The sequence below is a fragment of the Anomaloglossus baeobatrachus genome, chromosome 1 (genome assembly GCF_048569485.1).
Source record: "Anomaloglossus baeobatrachus isolate aAnoBae1 chromosome 1, aAnoBae1.hap1, whole genome shotgun sequence".
Classification (NCBI taxonomy): Eukaryota; Metazoa; Chordata; class Amphibia; order Anura; family Aromobatidae; genus Anomaloglossus; species Anomaloglossus baeobatrachus.
The window spans coordinates 165994525-166017877 of record NC_134353.1 but is presented as its reverse complement, the minus strand read 5'-3'; the positions used below and the strand labels follow the sequence as shown (position 1 = coordinate 166017877).

Here is a 23353-nt window from a genome sequence, read left to right as displayed (position 1 = left end):
ATCCCCATGCTGAGCTTCCAGTGACCAGTATAAGAAAGTTTGTGAGCGATAACACCAAATTTAACACATCTATTCCTCATTCACACATGGGACCTAATAACACTAAGGGCGGCTTTGCACACTACGACATCGCAGGTGCGATGTCGATGGGGTCAAATCGAAAGTGACGCACATCCGGCGTCACTTGCGATGTCGTAGTGTGTAAATCCTAGATGATACGATGAACGAGCGCAAAAGCGTCGTTATCGTATCATCGGTGCAGGCTCCGACATTTCCATAATGCCGGTGCCGCGACAGGTACGATGTAGTTCCTCGTTCCTGCGGCAACACACATCGCTGTGTGTGAAGCCGCAGGAGCGAGGAACATCACCTTACCTGCCTCCACCGGCTATACGGAAGGAAGGAGGTGGGCGGGATGTTTACATCCTGCTCATCTCCGCCCCTCCGCCGCCATTGGCCGCCTGCCAAGTGACGTCGCTGTGACGCCGCACGACCCACCCCCTTAGGAAGGAGGCGGGTCGCCAACCAGAGCGACGGTCGCAGGGCAGGTGAGTGCATGTGAAGCTGGCGTAGCGATAATTATCGCTACGCCAGCTATCACAAGATATCGTACCTGCGACAGGGGCGGGGACTATCGCGTGCGACATCGCAGCATCGGCTTGCGATGTTGCAACGTGCAAAGCCCGCCTAAGGGATCACATGACACTTGGGAGGAAAAATGGCTAATTGGGCCCAATTTTTCCATTTTAACTTAGGGGGTGTACTCACTTTTGTTGCCAGTGGTTTAGACATTAATGGCTGTGTGTTATTTAGAAGTCACATCAAATTTTCATTGTTATTATACAAGCTGTACACTGACTACTTTACATTGTATCGCAGTGTCATATCTTCAGTGTTGTCCCATGAAAAGATGTAACAAAATATTTCCAAAAATGTCAAGCGTGTACTCCCTTTTGTGACATACTGTACATTGTTCCATGTTACAGAATGACTAGACATACAAGATTAAACAGAAACTCAATGGATAATATTTATTGAAGGACAAGAGTGAATTATGTAGGCAAGTACTGCATTAGTTTTGCCATTTTGTACATTGCATAGATCTAAAGCATCATGCCTATCGGTGACCGCATCCTGCCTGACAGCGGCCACCATAATGTGGGTTTGGATTCATTGAATGTAACCGTGATGAATTTGAGGCTCCACAACCCACCAGTGGGTGTCAGCCGTCGATACCCGGCAAGCGTCAGTTACTGATGAGAGGGGCATGAGTAACGCTTCCCTCGTTAATAAAGTGAACTTATAAATGTTGTATTCTTTGATGGCTCCTATTATTAGCGCAACTGCACTTTACAGGATTTGGTGCTTATTTCAGGTAATGGACCTGTTCCCATACCACAGTATGCTTCTACCACATAAACTTTCCATGAAGGGGTGTTTCCAGATCAATCAAAATTTGTCTAAAGGTAATAAATGCCATAATGTAATAAAATAAACATTACTCATGATAATTCCACGTTGCTCCAGGAAAGCTTCTCCTGTGTTCCCCCTCTGACATTTGTTTACTTCTCTTCAGCAATCGCTGCACCAGGTCATAGCCTGTGATTGGCTGCAGTGGTCATGTGTATAGATGGAAGTTGACAACTGGAGAGAAGTAAACAGGGACCGGATAGAGCACCAGGTAAATTATAAGGTACAGATATAGCAATCATCAAAGCAACCTCCGGCATGCTAAGTCATAACCTAGAATGTAGGACAGTATTTGCATAGAATGGCTTATATAAAGCACAACTCCACCATTATTCTATTTTTCCAATCGGTGGAGTGGTGCTTTAAATTTAAGTCCCCTGCCCTTGTTCTTATACTTACACTCTGGCGAGTTCATCATTTTTCGGTGACGCTCCAGTCCTGCGACACCGTCTTGTGCCCATAACGACTGACCTTCCAGAAGTCAGAAGTTATGTCACAAGGTCTCAATGCATCTCTATGAGAGCTAGAACGAGGCCAGAACAAGGCTCTCATAGATTTGTATTGAGTCACCTCCGGCGCACACCATGAAACACTAGAGAGGCCGGCAAGTCACAACAGGAGCAACGCTAGAAACAGATGAAGACGCCAGAAGGTGAGAGAAGACCTGGAGAAGGGAACTTACATTTAAAGCATCACTCCAGTGGTGAAATAAAGATGCTGGTGTGATGATACTTTAATACAAGGAGTATTAGCTGCTCTACTCAACCAGCATATGCGCTCTACACCACCAACACAGCACACTGCTGCTGATATTCCCAAAACACTGTTATAAAAGACTATTGTGAGATTGACAAAGTCTGTACACGGGCAAGAAGGTATGTGAATCTTATATCTCATCACTGTGGTATATGCTCACTCGTACACCAATTTTGTGTTATCCATTAATGTTGTAGTACCATTCACTACTTAACCTAACAAAGCCTGACAAATAATTACACAAATATAAACTGTTATTAAAAGACAATATACAATATACTGGTACATTTTTCATTATTATATTATTTTTATATTTAGAATGTTTACGATATTGTATCTAGCATTAAACACTGTTGCAGTGATTTCACAAATACTATTATGACACTATGGAAATCCAACAAACCTGGGTCAATATCCAAGATAGCGCCTGCTGCATTCCAAACATTCTCATATTGTTCTTCAAGTTCAGTTACTGATGTCTAAAGAGTTTAGCCACAGACGAAAGGGCAAATGTAACACTTCATTTTCCACTGGTCAAATGGGTATCTAAAAATATGGGGGAGTAATCTGTTGTCCCAACTAGAGTATGGGGCTCTAAAATACTCCCTAGGAATGAAGTGTTGTATTCAGCTCTATCCACCCATGGACAGTGTGCCGGATCACTGCACTCTAGAGTGGCATTTCAGGGCTTTGTTCTTGGGATCACAGGGAATCCCAGAGGTTGGACCCTCAAAAAGCAAGAGATTAAATTGAATCCGTCAGCAGGTTTTTGCTACCTCATCTGAGAGGAGCATAATGTAGGCAAAGAGATCCTGAATCCAACAATGTAACACTTAGATTGTCGGGTGCAGCCGTTCTGACACAATCAGATTTTTTAGATTTAGCCATGCAGTAGCGCTGAGTGAGCTTCCCCACCCACACAAGGCTCTCTATGGAGATTTTAAATGCATAAAGGACTCTGAGGTTTTTATAGTGCAAAATTACAAATATTTTTTTATTGTAACATCGTGACAAAAAGTCGTTAAAATACACACACACTTAAATTTTAAGAGAGAAGCCACATGGTAAGTAGCCAGCGTGTAACCAACTAGTGAGCAAATACATGCAATCAATGTATGAACCCTACAATTGGGTAAATAACAGACAGATCAGGGATAATCAACATATCAAAGTGTGTTATTACAATGTAACAGAACATCTCTATTTGCAACCCATAGATGTTAAAGTCCCCAATCTGTAAGACAGTATATTATAACCACTACATAGAACAAAGTATGAGCTGTTCCGCACTTCCAAGTAAAAAGATAAGCTGCCGCTCCCAAAGTATAACCTCATACCCTGATGAAGACAAGAAAATTGCCCCTGCGAAACGTGCGTTGGGCTTTCTGAGGTTCACATTTTGGGAGCAGCGGCTTATCTTTTTACTTGGAAGTGTGGCACTGCCCATACTTTGTTCTATGTAGTAGTTATAATATACTGTCTTACAGATTAGAGGATTTTAACATCTATGGATTGCAAATAGAGATGTTCTGGTACATTGTAATAACCCACTTTCATATGTTGATTATCTCTGATCTGTCTGTTATTTACCCAATAGTGGGGTTCATACATTGATTGTATGTATATGCTCCATATGTGGTTACACACTGGCTACTTACACTGTGGCTGCTCTCCTAAATTTTAAATGTGTATATTAACGACTTTTTGTCACCATGTTCCAGTAAAATAAATATTTGTAATTTTGCACTATAAAAACTCAGAGTTCTCTATGTACAGTATTTGAAATATGTTATGAAGTTTGTGCTATCCATGGGGTTACACTATGTTGTGGACCCCCAGTAAACTACATTGCATGGCTTTATGAAACTTTTTCCTAATCTCTATGGAGATTGTAAATTGAAAGTGAGGCGTCAATCACAGCAGGGGGCGTGTGGGACTGCCATGTGTATGACATTGTAGTCAGAACAATGAGAAGTTCTGCTGCCTAAACAAACAAAGCAAATAAACAACAGATGGACCTTGACAAGACAGGCAGCCCTGAATTCTGTGTTTTAACTCTTGCAGCATGCTGTCTTTAGCTTACATAGGAAAAACCTGCTAACAGATTCCCTTTAAGTGGTCAGCTGTAGATAAATTATAAGTTGCAGAGACTGGACTGCTCCTTTAATGTCCAATACAAATATGATTATAGTTGATAATTTCATGAATAAAAGTCAGAAGCAGCATTGACTGATTAAAACTTGACTCGTTATTGACGAATATGATATTTTGCATCTTTCTCATATACATATGGGTCCTTATTTAGTTTGGTTTAAACCGAACATATTCTAAAGGATTTTTTTAACCGAAACAAATGGAAGTAATAAATCTCATAAAAAACTTCAATTTATTTTCAAATGATTAAAAGAACAAAAACAAATAAAATGCAGGTTTTTACTTCCCTTTGTTTCAGTTACTTATTACTTTAAGAAGTTCCCTTGTGGATATACGGCCTTATTCTTTTTGGCAATTATACTATGAAGGATTTAACGTTACATTTGTGTGAGATCATATTGAATTGGTATCATGATAAGTTGAATAACATAATGCAATGCAAGAAGGATTAACGGTGACACATCTAAATCTTATTTACCACTTTCTGTTGTTTCCCTTAGGCTGCTTTCACACATCTGGTTTTTCCTGTGTGGCACAATCCGGTGCTTTGCACAAAAAACGCAACCGTTTTTGTTTGCCGCCGGTTGCGTTTTTCTTTGCATAGACTTACATTAGTGCAGTATTGTGCCGCATGGGCTTGCGTTTCGTCCATTTTTTGCCGCATGCGGCAGATTTAGCCAATGAGGCGACCGGATGGATCGTTGCCTGGCACGTTTTTTTGTCCAACCAAAAAAAACCGCATCTGGCCGCATTCGGCCGATGCGGCGCGATTTGCAATGCATGCCTATGGATGCCGCATGCGGCGTCCTGCGGCAAACACCACATCCGGCCGCCGCATGCGTTTTTTTCCACTGTGCATGCTCAGTAGCCTGCCGCAAGCGGCAAAAAACGGACGGGCCGCATGTAAAAAACTTTTGCAAAGGATGCGGTTTTGTCGCCGCATCCGTTGCATAGGTTTTAGAGCCGGATTGGCCGGCTCTGCTAAAACCGGAGGTGTCAAAGCAGCCTTAGTTTTCAGTTTTGTGGCAGTCATTGCATAGGAAATAATCCTTGCACACAGGGGTACAGGGGATCCTGACAACCACCAGCATTTGCTGTGTAATAGCTATGAAGTTTTACTTGTAAATTGAATGCAATCCTGGCTTCCAAAACTTTGCCCTTTAACAGAAGTGTAAAAGCAAAATCCCCAATTTGTGTTCTGTTCCTTCTCCCCTTATTTTGAATCATTGGGTTACGTTTTTCGAGAAGTGTAACATTTTGTCAGTGCTCTGAATGTTTTTCTGCCTGCCCATTGACGATGCCCTGTGTTGTGACGACAGAGGTCAACTTCTGCCATGTCTATTTTATTTTCCTAATCCAGCTCTTCCTATAGGGGTACGCTCACACGAGCGTATGAATTGGAGGAGTACAATGTGAGAAAATTTCTCATTGCACTCGGACCAATGTTAGTCAATGAGGCAGAGTGTTGTCAGCTTTTTTCTCATCCAGAATCTGGATGAGAGAAAAGTTGCAACATGCTGCGATTTGCTGCCGATATCGTCCAAGACTCGCCAATACAAGTCAATAGGTGCGAGAAAAATGTCACATGGACAGCACATTGACCATCCTAGTGACATTCGTTTTTATGGATACATTACTATCACATAGCACAGAACACTGTAAATGGTCTTGTAAATGACTAATAGCTGCTGATAAAAAGATGCATTGCACACTGAGCGTACACTGACAGCACACAGGTGACAAGTGAGAACAAATTGTTTTACTCTGCTGGATGAGAATCGGACCGTTTTTTCATACGCTCGTGAGTCCAGCCTTATGGCAAAGTTTGGACTATTACTATATGTTAAAAATTTGTTGTAAATTGCTCTTCCAATCTTATCAAGTTTGAAACTGAGAATTAAAGGGTGATCTCATCCGATAACCGCAGACTGTGGCTAATCAGCTGTTATCGGTTTTGTTGTCCACAATTTCTCCTGTAGGGCTGATATGGGAGAAAGGCACTAAGTGCTAAGGGAATTATATTATATTGCCATTTGAATAGGGGCTAGATGTAATTACGCCCTCTGGGAGCTGGCCTTTGCTCAGTGGATCTCTCTGTTACTTATAGATGGGGATTTATCATTTTCTTCATTTTTTCAGCCCTATTCACAACCCTATACCATTATGCACTCAAAGTACTAGGGACACACAACTTGTTGACAGTTTCTATTTTCTAGGTCACACCAGGATATATTTTCTACACATTCAAGGCTAAAAAGAAACTAGAAAGTAAAATCAGAAACATGTTAACCGTGATGTATTATAAAGATGTTTGCATTTTAGCCGTTTATATTATTTTTTATGTCTATCTCTTAATTTATAACTGCAATCCTTAAGGTTGTCGAAAAGCAAATCAATATCCCTAAAATTGTTTATCAAAAAGACACAATATCATTACTGTATAAAAATGTCTTAAAATGCTGCCTCTGACATATTCATATCTGATCTCATTACTTACATATAGCATTATCCGGAAATTGCTGGCAGAGAAAAGAAATGACTAAATATGTGCATGAAAAGTATAATTCCTAAACCAATCAAGCCCTGTAGGGACCAGAGAGAAGTGAAATCAGTTCAGATGGAAGCGGTAATGGCTGCCCGGTTGTAATTTTCAGTGATCTGCTTGGCTGTGACCTATATTTAGATTACCAGCATGATCCAAGTCATCTGAGGTAGAGCGTAATACCAAATCCTGCACGTATCAGTAAACAAACAAGGTCCAATGCAGAAAAAAGGGTCAAATATTACCTAGATCACCGTCTCCCCAAGGTACCTCATACCATTCACCATGTACCAGAAAAGCACTCATGTCCTGGCTATATTAAGCTCAATCTAAATGCCTAATATTTGTGAGCTGAGCTTTGCTGTCATGTTCAAGGAGCTGTAATTTAATCCCCTCGGTAGTTACTTCTGAAAACATGACTCTCTGTAGACATCTGCATAGGGAGAGGTCTTTAAAGGGGAATTGTCTGGATATTTTCCATCCAGAACTTCCACCAATAGAGCATAATGTGTTTCTGAACATAATCAATGTTAATATACGTCACTCTGTCTAAACAAAATGGATGGGGAGCTCAGATAATATACCACTCCTTAATGAACATAAGAAAAAACTCTGGCATGATTTATTGGTAACTGCAATCTAATTGGTTATAACGTTTCGGTCTATGACACAGACCTTCATCAGACTGTAATTACAAAAAAGAAAAAAGGAAAAAAGCATAATGATATATTTACACTAAAGTCAAAATTACATACAGACATACTGCTTTAAGTCCCCTTACTGGCAGCCAGACTGGCTTGCAAAGTCAGAATAGTGTTCCCCCGTGGTCCCCACAAAGCTTCTTATGAGCCAGATCAGACACCCCATACTTGGCACTGACGAGGGGCAAGCACCCCGAAACACCGTGTCTGCAAATTGGGATTCTGATCTGGCATATATATATCATATAAGTCTAAGGCGGGCTTTGCACGTTGCGACATCAGTAACAATGTGTTACCGATGCTGCAGCGTTAGTCCCGCCCCCGTCGCACGTGCGATATCTAGTGAAAGCTGCCGTAGCGATTATTATCGCTACGGCAGCTTTACACGCACATACCTGCCGTGCGACGTCCCTCTGGCCGGCGACCCGCCTCCTTCCTTAGGGGGTGGGTCGTGCAGCGTCACAGTGACATCACACGGCAGGCGGCCAATTGAAGCGGAGGGGCGGAGATGAGCAGGATGTAAACATCCCGCCCACCTCCGTCCTTCTCATTGCAGCCGGCGGCAGGTAAGGTGATGTTCCTCGCTCCTGCGGCTTCACACACAGCGATGTGTGCTGCCGCAGGAGCGAGGAACAACATCGTACATGTCGCTGCATCGGCATTATGGAAATGTCGGAGGCTGCAGCGATGATACGATGACGACGCTTTTGCGCTCGTTCATCGTATCAAAAAGGTTTTACACGTTGCAATATCGACTGCGACGCCGGATGTGCGTCACTTTCGATTTGACCCCATCGACATCGCACGTGCAATATCGCAACGTGCAAAGCCGCCCATATGCAAAGGATTGTTAAAAATCCACATTTGACTTTTAGGATCGCTACTTCCAATAGGTGGCGCTGTGCTAGAATTTGTCTCCATTCCTGGAGAGACAATTTGTATAAAATATAGTCACATAGGTTATCACAAAATTATGAGAACATATTAGACTAACAGAATTTCTGCCCAAGGAATATTTATATATATATATATATATAGTATTCATATATAGGTTAAGATAAGGCATAAATAAATTCGGTCATGTTTTGGAAATAGCTGTAATTTAACTCCCACGTTTGTTACTTCTGACAACATGCCTCTCTGTAGACGTCTGCATAGGGAAAGGTCTTTTAGGGGAAATTGTCAGGATATTTTCCATCCAGAACTTCCACCAATGGAGTGTAATGTGTTTCTAAACATGTTGCTACTATTATTATTGTAAGGCTTGTGACATTTTTAATAAATATTATACATAAATAATATATATATATATATATATATATACAATAAGAAAATACCTAAAAAAAAAATATAATACAAGAAGTTTAAAGGGAACCAACCAGCAGGATTTTCATATATAAAGTAAAGCCAGGGCCATACTAATGCTTTGATGCTGAATTTAAGCATAACTTTTGTTCAGAGATTGGATATTTTATTTCAGAAATATGTGTAAGTAAAGTTCCAGCAATGCACTGCTGTTTGATTGACAGGTGCAACAGCAAGGGAATATGTGGGTCAGGTCTTGCTATCTATTCCCGCTCCTGTCTGTCTGCCTGAGCTGGAATTAATGTTTATGACAGCGACAGGGGGAGGAAGGCCAGGCAGACAGACAGGGGTGCGAATAGATAGCAAGACCTGACCTACATAATCCCGCCTCCGTGACTCCTGTCAAATAGCAGTGTATTGTTGGAACTTTACTTGCACATATTTCTGAAATAAAACACCCAATCTCAGAACATAAGGTATGCTTACATTCAGAACCCTAGCGTCAGTATAGCACTGGCTTTACTTTATATATGAAAATCATGATGGTTGGTTCCCTTTAAAGCACCTCTCCAGCATTTTTCTTTCCACTGCTGTAGTTTTGCTTTTATACTAAGGTCCCTGTCCCTATTCATATACTCACCCTCTGACGTTTTCACCATTTATCGGTGCTGCTCCGGTCCTGACACGCCATCTTAAGCCTGTAATTTCTGACTGTCCGGAAGTCAGACGTTGTGTCACAAGCTCTCAATACAAGTCTATGAGAGCCAGAAGGGGGGCAAAATAAGGCTCTCATATACTTTTATAGGCATTGAAGAGTGAACTCTAGCACGCTCCATGAAACACTGGAGTTGACGGCAGGTTACGAACTGCCTGAGTCCGACGGAGGTGGCGCCAAAAAAAGGTGAAAACACCAGAGATTGAGTATAAGACCAAGGACAGGGAACGTAGATTAAAAGCAGCACTCCAGCGATGAAAAAAAATGCTGGAGTGGTGCGCTAAAGGTAACTTGTTAGCTGATTCACACTTACTGATCCACGGGCAGCATGAATTAGACACTGGCTGTGCTACTTCAGCATTGTATACTTTACTTTGCAAATCTTCCGAGATGCATCCTGTCATCAAAAACGCATATCCCCAGACGGATTTTTGAAGTTTGTTTTCTCAGAAACGCCGCAAGATGTCAGTATACAACATACCTGGCTGAAATAACTCAGCCAGTGTCAGATTCATGCTGCCCATGGTTCGGGTAGCATAAATCAGCTGACAGGTTCCCTTTAAACAAAGCATGCACTATATTATCACATGGAGGTTATGCTGAGCTCCTGGGTGGTCCCTATAACTTTCTGGCTTGATTAAAACACAACAGATGGGGACATGGCTTTTAAAGCTAATGTCTATACCATTCAGCGCATGCGCAATAAAGTAGGGTATACTGGTTCAGCTTATTCTGTGCACAGGGTGCTGGAGGTAAGTGCACAAGACCATAGACTGCAGATGAAGGCAACAGTTTACATTGGATGACATATACTTTGATCCATCAATAGACTCCCAAACACCTGAGGTACTTTTGGGATATGCTGGTTGGCTATGCATTGTTATGCTGTTTGTCACTGTATAAAAAAGCATATACCTTATAGAGTTAAGATTTTTTTTTTCAAAAAGTATGCACTGGGGAATATCAGAGGCTTACATTGGGGAATACATCTAATATATACCTCTGACCTTTCTAAAAAAACAAGAAATCAATAGATCCTAATAAAGCCAATCCCAGCCAGCAGTACACAGTGGCGAGAGTAAAGTAGGGGGGTCCCCAATATGATTGTTATCACTACAGAAACTCCAAGAGACAAAAAGGGGGTAATATTCTGGTATGTAACCAGAAGGTGAGCTGTGACAAGCCCATAAAAAGCGGATAAATATTGATTTATAATCCATGGTCTGTAGTTTCTGTAATTATATTGAATAAGACAATCTATATCATTTAGTTTGATAGTATTGAAAATCCAAGTGCAGTCCCCATGAGCGCCTCACTGGCTATTTGCAATAGCTTTATTGATGTCCATATTACCTGATTATACTGTAATTGCTCTGCTCGATAACCTCATATTACTACTGACTGAATATCTATGGAAATATTTAGTTAGTAATGTATATCGCCTATTTTGATGACGTATTTTAGTGATTTTTTCAGGCCACCTTCAAGAAAAATGTTTTTAAATCATATTTCTTACTTTTTTATCATCTTAAAAAATTTCTTGGTGGCCCCATCTCTTAAATCCTGATTGCTCAGGAGACGTGTGACACAAAACTTCGCTTCTGCTGCCATTTTTGAAGATTGTATATAAAACTGATGTACACCATCAGTCTACTAACATCATAAATGCATCGAAGGACTGATATCATTCATTCCTATTGACTCTCTAATAGTAATAACCCCATGTCCACAAGGCAGTTATGAAATAATCAAAATACCAAAACATAGGAAAAGGTCTGAGCGAGAAAATCTCCCGAGCATCTGTCCACCAGGAGAATCCATGAGGTTCTTCTAGACATGATTTGATACATAATGCAATGTTTTGGCGTCATGGACTTTCCCTCAAGGCTATGGACGTCAGATGTCCAGCAGTAGGATTTTCTAAAGCGATTATGCATTATAAAACTTCTGATAAAGCGTAGCAGTGATGCACAGCTGGAAATCAATACATCCAATATTCTAGCCAGGAACATTTAGGATTGAGTGATAGAATCACAGCTCATGGCGGATTTGATGCAGAAATATCCGACTGCCCCTAAAATGCAACTTGCCACAATTAGTAAGATTTATGTTGCAGTATGTTCCGAAGCCCCCCATCTTACTGACCTTGGTTAGTGAGGAGACCCCAGCTTGGGCTTCTCTTTGCAGGACACTTTTCTGCACTGTTTACTGTCCTTTTCCTCTTGCGACTATGTTGTGGTGCAGGCTCTATAGACATGCTATTCCTTGTATATGTCTCCCTCCCCTGTGGGATGATGACAGTACTAAGCTTCCTCTGCTATTTCACCCAGTAAATGTTTGCAGGGTATGCAGAATTCAGTGAAACCTTCATAGGCTGGGCTGGTGGGTATTCAGAGGGGGAAGGGATGGACGGATGGACTGCACTAGGGCTTGCTATTTATAAAGCAGAACAGGAATCAGCTTAGCTGCAGAAGGACCCAGCAGTTTGGAGAAGAAGCAGCAACGTAATGTGTGTCTATATAAAATAGATACTAACAGCAGCTAATCCGTCATTGCTAAAAAGTGGATCCCAGCCCCAAAGCATCTGCAATAAGGACGGTGTATCTGCCGCAGATCTCAGTCACCTGGTAATAGTGAACGTCATACAGATATTCTAGTAATATAAAGTTGCATCAGAGCCAGTTGCTTAGAATGCAGCGGCCGTCCAGGCGTCTATTCTCATTCTGGGCAGAAGCCAAGAACTGTGTTCTTATTTGTGAGGCGCTTTTACTTTGCTTCCCATAAAAGAAAGTGCCTGTATAACGAGAAGCATCATTAACTTTTCGGTCTGAAATCCTTAATACATGCAATACAGGTCCAAACAATCTGGGTTAAAAGTAAAACTTGTAACAACCCCCCATGTGATACCCATATAGTTGGTACAGACCACAAATGTCAGGGCAATGGAGGAAAAAAAGAGCAGTAATGTATTGGTCAACGGCATTTAGTCTATAAAAAATTAAAGGGAAATTGACCGCTGATTCAGGCTGCGCGTATCAGACACTGGCTGTATCAGGTATGTTTTACAAGGAAACACTGACATTTCTCTGAAAAAGGAACCATGCCACACAATTTACAAGTCCAAAAGACCAGTCCTTCGTGGCTTCTCCCCACCCAATCTCCTAGAGTGACAGGTCTCTCCCAATACATATAGAGACTGGTCACTGAAGGGGAACGAGAAGAAGAAGCCACCAACGACCTGTCTTTTGGACTTGGCACCCAGTCAGCATGTTTCCTTTCAGGCTTTTAAATGTCTATTAAACCCTTCTCACAAAAAGAAGATGTCCTGGGGATGGGTCCTCACATATGCAGGAGGCTCAGGAGCTGAGCTCTCTCCACAGGCTGCAAATACTGGCTATACTATATAAAACGCCTCCCAAAAAATAAAATTAGCATATACTCTGTAGAACTGTGTTTCTCCGAAAATAAGACACTGTCTTATTTTTTTGCCCTAAAAAATGTGCTAGGGCTTATTTCCAGGGTAGGTATAATTCTTGGGGAAACCCTGTTGGGGGTATGTTTATCCCCCAAAAAAAGCAAATCCCCTTACCAGAAGACTCATACTTACCAGACCCCAGACATCTGCGTCGTTCCCAGGCGATCCGATGAGTGTGTGTGTGCAATCTGATGTGTGATTATGTGTGCGATCTAATGTGTGTATGTGTGCGATCTGATGTATGTGGGTGTGCGATCTGATGTGTGTGGGTGTGCGATCTGATGTGTGCGCGATCTGATGTATGTGGGTGTGCGTTCCACTGCAGGTCCTCCTGTTCAACGTCTGGTATGATTGCAGGGTCTTCTTTATTCTTTCTTCTCTCTTTTGGGGGTGTCTGCCTTCTATAATAAGTGTCCTGCAGTATTCTTTAACTTTTTTAGCTGCATAAATTCTTCATTATTGAACCATGACAAGGGCTTATTTTTGGGGTAGGGCTTATATTTAAGCCTTACACCGAAAATGCTAAAAATTCCTGCTAGGGTAAATTTTCAGGGTAGGGCTTATTTTCAGAGAAGCACGGTAGGTAATTCGGTAAATAGTAATAGTAGTTTTAAGACATCTGTGCATTGGAAGTTATATGGGGGAGCCATGCCCCTCTTTGCACAGAGTATAAGAAACTACAGCAAAACCAAAGAAATTAACTGGAAGATAGGTTGGTGTAGGTCAACGGTATAAGAGTACGTTCAAAGTGTGGCCAATTCACAGACAAAACAAACAAAAAACAAAATGAGATACTGTATACCCTGTAGTGGGTAAATAGTAATAGTACATTTAAATAACATAGGGTACTTAGTTAACACTATTTTGCAAAAAAGTGTAAAAGCCATCCCACTGTGACAAGGACAATCGGGATGTTCCTACTCTAGTATTAAAATCTTACCATATGTCAGCCAAGCTCAATATAAACAAAGGCAGTTTCTTATTTTCAGTACAATTAGAGGTATGCCGCCTCCTTTTTCAGCTAGGCATTTCATTTATATAGCTTCCCTTGGTCAGGTGTCTGAAAAGTCAGGCCTGTATCCTGTTCTGCACAGAATTGCACTGCTTTTGCTATTTTACCAGACTTGGAACTTTTGCCTCACTTTTCCAGTACATCACGTGATATAATAGATGGTTTAATCAAAAGTACAACTTGTCTTGCAAAAAATAATCCCTCACACGGTTATGTCGACAGGAAAAAAAATAGTTATGGCTCTTGGAATAAGGGAGAAAAAAAATGAATGTGTAAAAACCTAAAGTCTCTCAGCCATGAAGGGTTAAAACCAACACTGAACATCACCAAAATAACACAATACCCACAGTATAATGTAGTGGAGGCAGCATTATGATTTGAAGCTGTTTTTTGGTAGCGGAATCCAATTAAAAATCTATGTGTGATGACCTGAAGAAGGCTGTATACAAGAGATGCCCTCACAATCTTGCAGATTATAGAGAGCTACTGCAAGGAAAAGTGGCCAAAGATTGCCAAATTATAGATGTTCCATACTGAAAGATTTTTACCCAAAAAGACTACGTGCCATCAGAAATTGAAAGGTTTCTTCAACAAACTAATTTTAACCCCTTTGTGATGGAGCAAATTTTGACCTGTGAAACTTTGAGGTTATAACTCTTGAACGCTTCAATGGATCCCAGTGATTCTGAGATTGTTTTTTCACGACATATTTTATTTCATAGTGGTAAATTTAGTATGATATCTTTTGCGTTTATTTGTGAAAAATTGGAAATTTGGTGAAACATTAGCGATTTTCAAACTTTGAATTTTTATACCCTTAAACTATAGAGTTATGTCACACAAAATAGTTAATAAATAATGTTCCCACTTGTCTACTTTACATCAGTGCAATTTTTAAAACATAACTTTTTTGTTAGGAAGTTAGAATGGTTCAAAGGTTATCAGCAATTTCTCATTTTTCCAACATTTACAAAACAATTATTTTAGGGACCACATCACATTTGAAATGACTCTGAGAAACCTAGGTGAGAGAAAATACCCAAAAGTGACCCTATTCTAAAAAATGCACCCCTCAAAAGTACTCAATTACATTTAAGAAGTTTATTAACTCTTCAGGTGCTTCACAGGAATGAATGCAAGTGGAACGAAGAAATAAATAAATTTACATTAGCTAAAAATATTGCTTTAGCCTCGATGTATTCACAAGGGATAGCATGACAAAATGGAAAACTTGTTGCCCACTTTCTTTTGAGCACGCTGATACCCCACAGAAACCTCTGTTTGGACAAATAGGGGGTCTTGAAACAGTAGGAGCAATATTAGAATTTTGGAATACAAATTTGGCTGAAATAGATTGTTGGCACCATGTTGCATTTGCAGGGCCCTTAAGGTACCTAAACAGCAAAATCCCTCCTCAAGTGACCCTATTCTGGAAACTAGACCCCTCAAGGATTTTATTTAGGGGTCTAGTAAGCATTTTGAACCCACAGGTACTTCACAGAATTGGATAACATTAGATCGTAATATTGAAAATTTTCTTTAAAAAAATCAAATGTTTTAGCATTAAATTTCTCACTTGTACAAGAGAAAACACCAAAAATTGGACCCCATAGTTTGTTAGACAATTTCTTATCAGCGTAGTGATACCCCATTTATGGTCAAAAAGTTCTGTTTGTACAAACAGGAGGGATCAGAACGGAAGGAGCAATATTTGAATTTTGGAACACAAATTTGACTGAAATAGATTGTGGCCTCCATGTTGCATTTGTAGGGCCCCTAAGGTACCTAAACAGCAGAACCCCCCCCCCCTCAAATGACACCATTCTGTAAACTAGACCCCTCAACGATTTTTTTTAGGGGTACAGTGGGCATTTTCAATCCACAGGTACTTCACACAATTGGATAACATTAGATTGTCATATTTAAAATATTCATTTTTTTTCACAAAAATGTTGCTTGAGCACCAAATTTCTTATTTTTTCAAGAGGCAACACCAAAACGTAGACCCCAAAAAGTGGACCCCACAGTTTGCTAATTTCTTTTGAGCATAGTGATATCCCACACGTGGTCAGAAACCTCTGTTTAGACAAATGGGAGTGCTTTGAACGGAACAAGCACCATTTGAATTTTGGATAGCAAATTTGGCTGAAATAGATTGCTGGCACCATGTCGCATATGCAAAGCCCCTAAGCTACCTAAACAGCAAAAAAAAGTCACAGAATTTGATAACAATAGGTCGTCATATTGAAAAAATTTTTCACTGTGCTTGACCTGTACAATGCAGGGTTTTGAATGCAGCGAAAACAGGCTGCATCCAAAATGCTGCAAAACCTGATCATGGGTACGCAGCCTAAGAAGCTAGGAAAGATAGATAGATAGATGACCGATGCATGGGATAGATAGAATAGGTATGTACCGTATTTTTCCAAAAATAAGACACTGTCTTATACTTTTCTTGCCCCCCAAAAAAAGCACTAGGCTTTATTTTTGCAGGTGGTCTTATTCTTGGAGAAACATGATTGGGGTAAGTTTACCCCCCACTTCCCAGGAGACTCATACTTACCAGACCCAGACATCTATGTGGCTCCCAGGTCCTCCTATGACCTCCGGTGGGCGCTCCCAGCAGCTATGCTGCATGCCATGCTCATCTGCTTCTGACCGACACACTCACACACACATCAGATCACACACACAGACTAACTCACTCATCACATCCAGCGTAATAGAATGCTTCCGGCCCCAGGGAACGATGGGAGGAAGTCACGTGTCACAGGTCCTGTAAGCAACCATTGCGCCAGGTCCTTGCACTCCACTGCACTGCCTCTCAGGATTCTGCCAGCGAGAAGAAATCGGTGTCACTGGATGTGGTGAGTGTGTGTATGATCTGATGTGTGTGTGATCCGATGTTTGTGTGTATGAGATCGGATGTGTGTGGGGGTGCGATCACTGCAGGTCCTCCAGCTCGGCTTCTGGTGAGTATGATTGCGGGGTGACCGCTGTCTATAATGAAGTGTCCTGCAGTATCTTTAACTTTTTTTAGCTGCACGGACACTTCATTACTGGACCGCGACTAGGGTTTTTTTTTTGGAGTAGGGCTTATATTTAAGCCTTGCTCCAAAAATGCTGAAAATCCCTGCTAGGGCTTATTTTTGGGGAGGTATTATTTTTGGAAATACACGGTATGTGATAGATATGAAATAGAGAGGGGGGACCATGGGAGGACAGGGGGTGACATGGGGAGACCTGGGGAGGACTTCTCTCTTCCATCCGGCACTTGGGTAATAAAAAAAAAATAAACGAAAAATAATGAAAAAGAGAATACAGAAAGACAGAGCGCTCTATGCTTACCAGTCTTCGGTGCAGCTGTAACTGCTCCCGTGGCAGCTCATTCTTCTTCCATGGCCGCTTATTAGCTTCATGCATATTCACTGCTTTCCCCACTCACCGGCATCTATGATAGGTTGCAGTTAGTCGCTCCTCCAGTCTGAGTGGCAGCGTGTCTGCCTGCTTGGAATCACATATGCTATGTACGTCTAACGTGGTGTAAAAATAAATAAATAGAAAAATTGGTGTAGGGTCCCCCTGTATTATGAAATCCAGCGCAGATAATGCATACGGTTACAAGCTGCATCCCTCAGCCATGCGCTTATGTTGGCTGCGTATCAAAATAAAAGGAACCGCATGCAGCATTTGTTTTTTTAAATAAATAATTTAAAAAAAAATGCTGGGCGGTCCCCCCAATTCTGACACCCAGCTAAGATAAAGCCCGACAGCTGGGGGCTGGTATTCTCACACATGTTTATTGGCCAGCCCAGCCTAAAAATAGCAGCCTGCAGCCGCCCATGATTGTCGCATGCATTCTCTGTGAGTTATACTGAGTATGGAAAGTATTCAGACCCCTTTTACATTTTTCACTCTTTGTTTCATTGCAGCCATTTGGTAAATTCAAAAAAGTTCGGGTTTTTTTCTTATTAATGTACACTTTGCACCCAATCTTGACAGAAAAAAAAAACAAATGTAGAAATTTCTGCAAATTTCTTAAACAAGAAAAACTGAAATATCACATGGTCATAAGTATTCAGACCCTTTGCTCAGACACTCATATTTAAGTCACATGCTGTCCATTTCCTTGTGATCCTTCTTGAGATGGTTCTACTCCTTCATTGGAGTCCAGCTGTGTTTAATTAAACTGATAGGACTTGATTTGGAAAGGCACACACCTGTCTATATAAGACCTTAGCGCACACAGTGTATGTCAGACCAAATGAGAATCATGAGGTCAAAGGAAGTGCCCAAGGAGCTCAGAGACAGAATTGTTACAAGGCACAGATCTGGCCAATGTTACAAAAGAATTTCTGCAGTACTCAAGGTTGCTAAGAGCACAGGGGCCTCCATAATCCTTAAATGGAAGAAGTTTCTGACCACCAGAACTCTTCCTAGACCTGGCCATCCAGCCAAACTGAGCAATTGTGGGAGAAAGGCCTTGATGAGAGAGGTAAAGAAGAAACCCAAGATCACTGTTGCTGAGCTCCAGAGATGCAGTGGGGAAATGGGGGAAAAGTTCCACAAAGTCAACTATCACTGCAGCCCTCCACCAGTTTGGCCTTTATAGCAGAGTGGCCCGGCAGAAGGCTCTCTTCAGTGCAAGTCATATGAAAGCCTGCATAGAGTTTGCAAAAAAACACATGAAGGACTCCCAGACTATGAGACAAAGATGGAAGTTTTTGCTGCTAATTCTAAGTGGTATGTGTGGAAAAAACCAGGCACTGCTCATCACCTGCCCAATACAATACCAACAGTGAAACATGGTGGTGGCAGCATCATGTTATGGGGGTGTTTTTCAACTGAAGGAACAGGACGACTGGTTGCAATTGAAGGAAAGATGAATGGGGCCAAATACAGAGATATTCTGGAAGAAAACCTCTTTCAGAGTGCTCTAGACCTCAGACTTGGCCGAAGATTCACCTTCCAACAAGACAGTGATCCTATGCACACAGCTAAAATAACAAAGGAGTGGCTTCAGGACAACTCTGACCATTCTTGACCGGCCCAGCCAGAGCCCTGAACTCAGATGTTTCGCCCCCCTTGAGCAGAACCCCTAGCTACGTCACTGGTCATGGCTGTACTAGCTCAAAAGGGTGCTTCTTCTCAATACTGAGCAAAGAGTCTGAATACTTATGACCATGGGATATTTTAGTTTTTCTGGTTTAATAAATTTGCAAAAATTTCTACATTGCTGTTTTTTTCTGTAAAGATGGGGTGCAGAGTGTACATTAATGAGAAAAAAAAGGAACTTTTTTGAGTTTACCAAATGGCTGCAATGAAACAGAGTGAAAAATTTAAAGGGGTCTGAATACTTTCCGTACCCATGTACTTAAAATCACAAAGCTTTTGTACAAATAGACTGGAACCACGAAGCATCTGTGCCAATAAAATATAAATAAAGTACTAAACTGCAGATCTTTTAATGCCTATGTCCTCTCTACTGGCAGGTCAATTATCTTTGTCATCATTAATAGTTTTTAGTCAATCTCAAAAACAAGAAGGAAATCAGGGGTTATGTTGCAGCTACAGTGCCTACAAGTAGTATTCAACCCCCTGCAGATTTAGCAAGTTTGATAAGATGCAAATAAGTTAGAGCCTGCAAACTTCAAACAAGAGCAGGATTTATTAACAGATTCATAAATCTTACAAACCAACAAGTTATGTTGCTCGGTTAAATTTTAATACATTTTCAACATAAAAGTGTGGGTCAACTATTATTCAACCCCTAGGTTTAATATTTTGTGGAATAACCCTTGTTTGCAATTACAGCTAATAATCGTCTTTTATAAGACCTGATCAGGCCGGCACAAGTCTCTGGAGTTATCTTGGCCCACTCCTCCATGCAGATCTTCTCCAAGTTATCTAGGTTCTTTGGGTGTCTCATGTGGACTTTAATCTTGAGCTCCTTCCACAAGTTTTCAATTGGGTTAAGGTCAGGAGACTGACTAGGCCACTGCAACACCTTGATTTTTTCCCTCTTGAACCAGGCCTTGGTTATCTTGGCTGTGTGCTTTGGGTCGTTGTCTTGTTGGAAGATGAAATGACGACCCATCTTAAGATCCTTGATGGAGGAGCGGAGGTTCTTGGCCAAAATCTCCAGGTAGGCCGTGCTATCCATCTTCCCAAGGATGCGGACCAGATGGCCAGGCCCCTTCCCTGAGAAACAGCCCCACAGCATGATGCTGCCACCACCATGCTTGATTGTAGGGATGGTATTCTTGGGGTCGTATGCAGTGCCATCCAGTCTCCAAATGTCACGTGTGTGGTTGGCACCAAAGATCTCGATCTTTATCTCATCAGACCAGAGAACCTTGAACCAGTCTGTCTCAGAGTCCTCCAAGTGATCATGAGCAAACTGTAGACGAGCCTTGACATGACGCTTTGAAAGTAAAGGTACCTTACGGGCTCGTCTGGAACGGAGACCATTGCGGTGGAGTACGTTACTTATGGTATTGACTGAAACCAATGTCCCCACTGCCATGAGATCTTCTCGGAGCTCCTTCCTTGTTGTCCTTGGGTTAGCCTTGACTCTCCGGACAAGCCTAACCTCGGCACGGGAGGAAACCTTCAAAGGCTGTCCAGGCTGTGGAAGGCTAACAGTAGTTCCATAAGCCTTCCACTTCCGGATGATGCTCCCAACAGTGGAGACAGGTAGGCCCAACTCCTTGGAAAGGGTTTTGTACCCCTTGCCAGCCTTGTGACCCTCCTCGATCTTGTCTCTGATGGCCTTGGAATGCTCCTTTGTCTTTCCCATGTTGACGATGTATGTGTTACGGGGGGCTGTCTGATAATAACTTAAAGGAGTATCAGACAGTCAGGGTCCACCGTGCAAAGACTCTGCTGCAGACTATGGCAGAGTGCAATACCTCTGTTAACTCACAGAAGGATATAATAAGTAAGTAAAGCATTTCCTCCCTTACTTGGAGGGTGTGTGGAATGATCTCTGTTAATAATCACAGAGACAAAGGCAATGTGTGCGAAATGGCACCTACCTAGGTCCGCTCTTCTAGTGGTGCAAAAGAGACGAACAGCAGCGTAAGCCGCACAAAGCTCCTACCTGCGTTCGCTCCACTAGTGTGCGAGGACACGAACCACTAGATATGGCACCTGCCTAGGTCCGCTCTTCTAGTGGTGCAAAAGAGACGAACAGCAGCGTAAGCCGCACAAAGCTCCTACCTCTGTTCGCTCCCCTAGTGTGCGAGGATACGAACAACTGCCAGACGCAGTATAAGGAATGTTACCCTAGCGGCAACGTCCACCTACGAGTCGAACCACAAGGCCCAGCCAGACCATGTGCCTCAAGCACCTGCCTATGTCCGCTCCCCTAAGAGGTAAGGATACGGACAGCAGCCGAAGCTGTAAGGTATAAGATCACTACCCTGCCGGTAGCGCTCACCTAGCATAGACAGAGGAATGCCTAGAGGAACGCGCACAGAGCGTCTACTCTTATGCATGAACCAAGAGGACTGAGCGCCATGCGGCGTGTGTCAGGGTCTCATATAGACTCTGTGCCTCATCCAAGATGGAGGACACCAGAGCCAATCCGCTGCCAGAACGACAGGAGTGACATCATGCTGGCCTATCACCGAGCAAGGCATCACAAGCACATGACCAGTGACCAATCGGCATAGAAGGTGTCAGAGACATGTGACCTCGTGTCAGCGATGATGTCACCCGCACATGTGCAATGGCTCCAAGATAGGACTTAGTCTCCGGCGCTCGCACATGTGCAGTAGCAAGAAATCTGGACTTAGTCTCCAGTGCTCGCACATGTGCAGTAGCAAGAAATCTGGACTTAAGCGGGCTTTACACGCTACGACATCGCTAATGCGGAGTCGTTGGGGTCACGGAATTCGTGACGCACATCCGGCCGCATTAGCGATGCCGTTGCGTGTGACATCGATTAGCGATTTTGCATCGTTGCAAAACAGTGAAAAATCGCTAATCGGCGACACGGGGGTCCATTCCCAATTATCGTTACTTCAGCAGTAACGAGGTTGTTCCTCGTTCCTGCGGCAGCACACATCGCTGCGTGTGACGCCGCAGGAGCGAGGAAGCTCTCCCTACCTGCCTCCCGGCCGCTATGCGGAAGGAAGGAGGTGGGCGGGATGTTACGTCCCGCTCATCTCCGCCCCTCCGCTGCGATTGGGCGGCGGTTCAGTGACGTCGCTGTGACGCCGCATGGACCGCCCCCTTAGAGAGGAGGCGGTTCGCCCGTCACAGCGACGTCGCCGGACAGGTAAGTATGTGTGACGGCTCTGGGCGATGTTGTGCGGCACGGGCAGCGATATGCCCGTGTCGCGCAACAGATGGGGGCGGGTACCCACACTAGCGATATCGGGACCGATATCGCAGTGTGTAAAGTAGCCTTTAGTCTCCAGCGCTCGCACATGTGCAGTAGCAAGAAATCTGGACATAGTCTCCAGTGCTCGCAGCAACCGTAACATGTATGAGTGCTGTTCACAAGTTTGGGGAGGGTCTCAATTAGTCAGAAAAGGCTGGAAAAAGAGATAATTAATCCAAACATGTGAAACTCATTGTTCTTTGTGCCTGAAATACTTCTTAATACTTTAGGGGAACCAAACAGAATTCTGGTGGTTTGAGGGGTTTAATAATAAATGACCCTCTGAATAAACTTTTCACAATTTAAAAAAAAAAAGAAAAAAAGAAATAACATTCTTTTTTGCTGCAGTGCATTTCACACTTCCAGGCTGATCTACAGTCCAAATGTCACAATGCCAAGTTAATTCCGAATGTGTAAACCTGCTAAATCTGCAGGGGGTTGAATACTACTTGTAGGCACTGTATCTTTATATGCTCATACTGTACGCTAGTTTCACACTTGCGTTTTTTTCCTTCAGTCGCAATCCGCCGTTTTGGAAAACAGTGGAATCCGTTAACGGATTCCGCTGCTTCCCACAGACTTGTATTGACGACGCATTGCGACGGATGGCCTTGCGTTGCATCGACCGGCCGACGCTACGTTGAATCCGCTGGGCAGAAAGAACGCAGCATGTAATGTTTTTCTGTGCTTCCCTGAGCGTCAATAAAATGCAATGTGCTGGATTCCGTCGGCGTCCGTCATTTTTATAATGCAAGCCTATGGTGGCGGAATCCGTAGGAATCCGTCATTTCACGGATTCCTGTGACACATCCGTTTTTACACAACTGCGCATGC

The 23353-nt window shown here is 42.5% G+C and overlaps 1 protein-coding gene across 4 annotated transcripts in view; it reads right to left on the bottom strand.

The window, feature by feature from the left end:
- The window catches only part of ASB5 (ankyrin repeat and SOCS box containing 5), a 68926-nt gene that overhangs the window by 16050 nt on the left and 29523 nt on the right, over positions 1-23353 (bottom strand). The window contains exons 1-2 of one of the 4 annotated variants that reach the window (XM_075347189.1): positions 6878-7007; positions 2630-2705 (exon numbers count right to left, since the gene is read on the bottom strand). The exons of 1 other annotated variant lie outside the window; for it this stretch is intronic. In XM_075347189.1, coding sequence (XP_075203304.1) covers positions 2630-2705; positions 6878-6886 — 85 coding nt within the window. In that variant the 5' untranslated portion in view covers positions 6887-7007. Of the gene's footprint in view, positions 1-2629; positions 2706-6877; positions 7008-7167; positions 7258-11788; positions 12271-23353 lie in introns of those variants that run through there. 2 more of the 4 variants (XM_075347187.1, XM_075347190.1) reach the window with 2 other exon arrangements.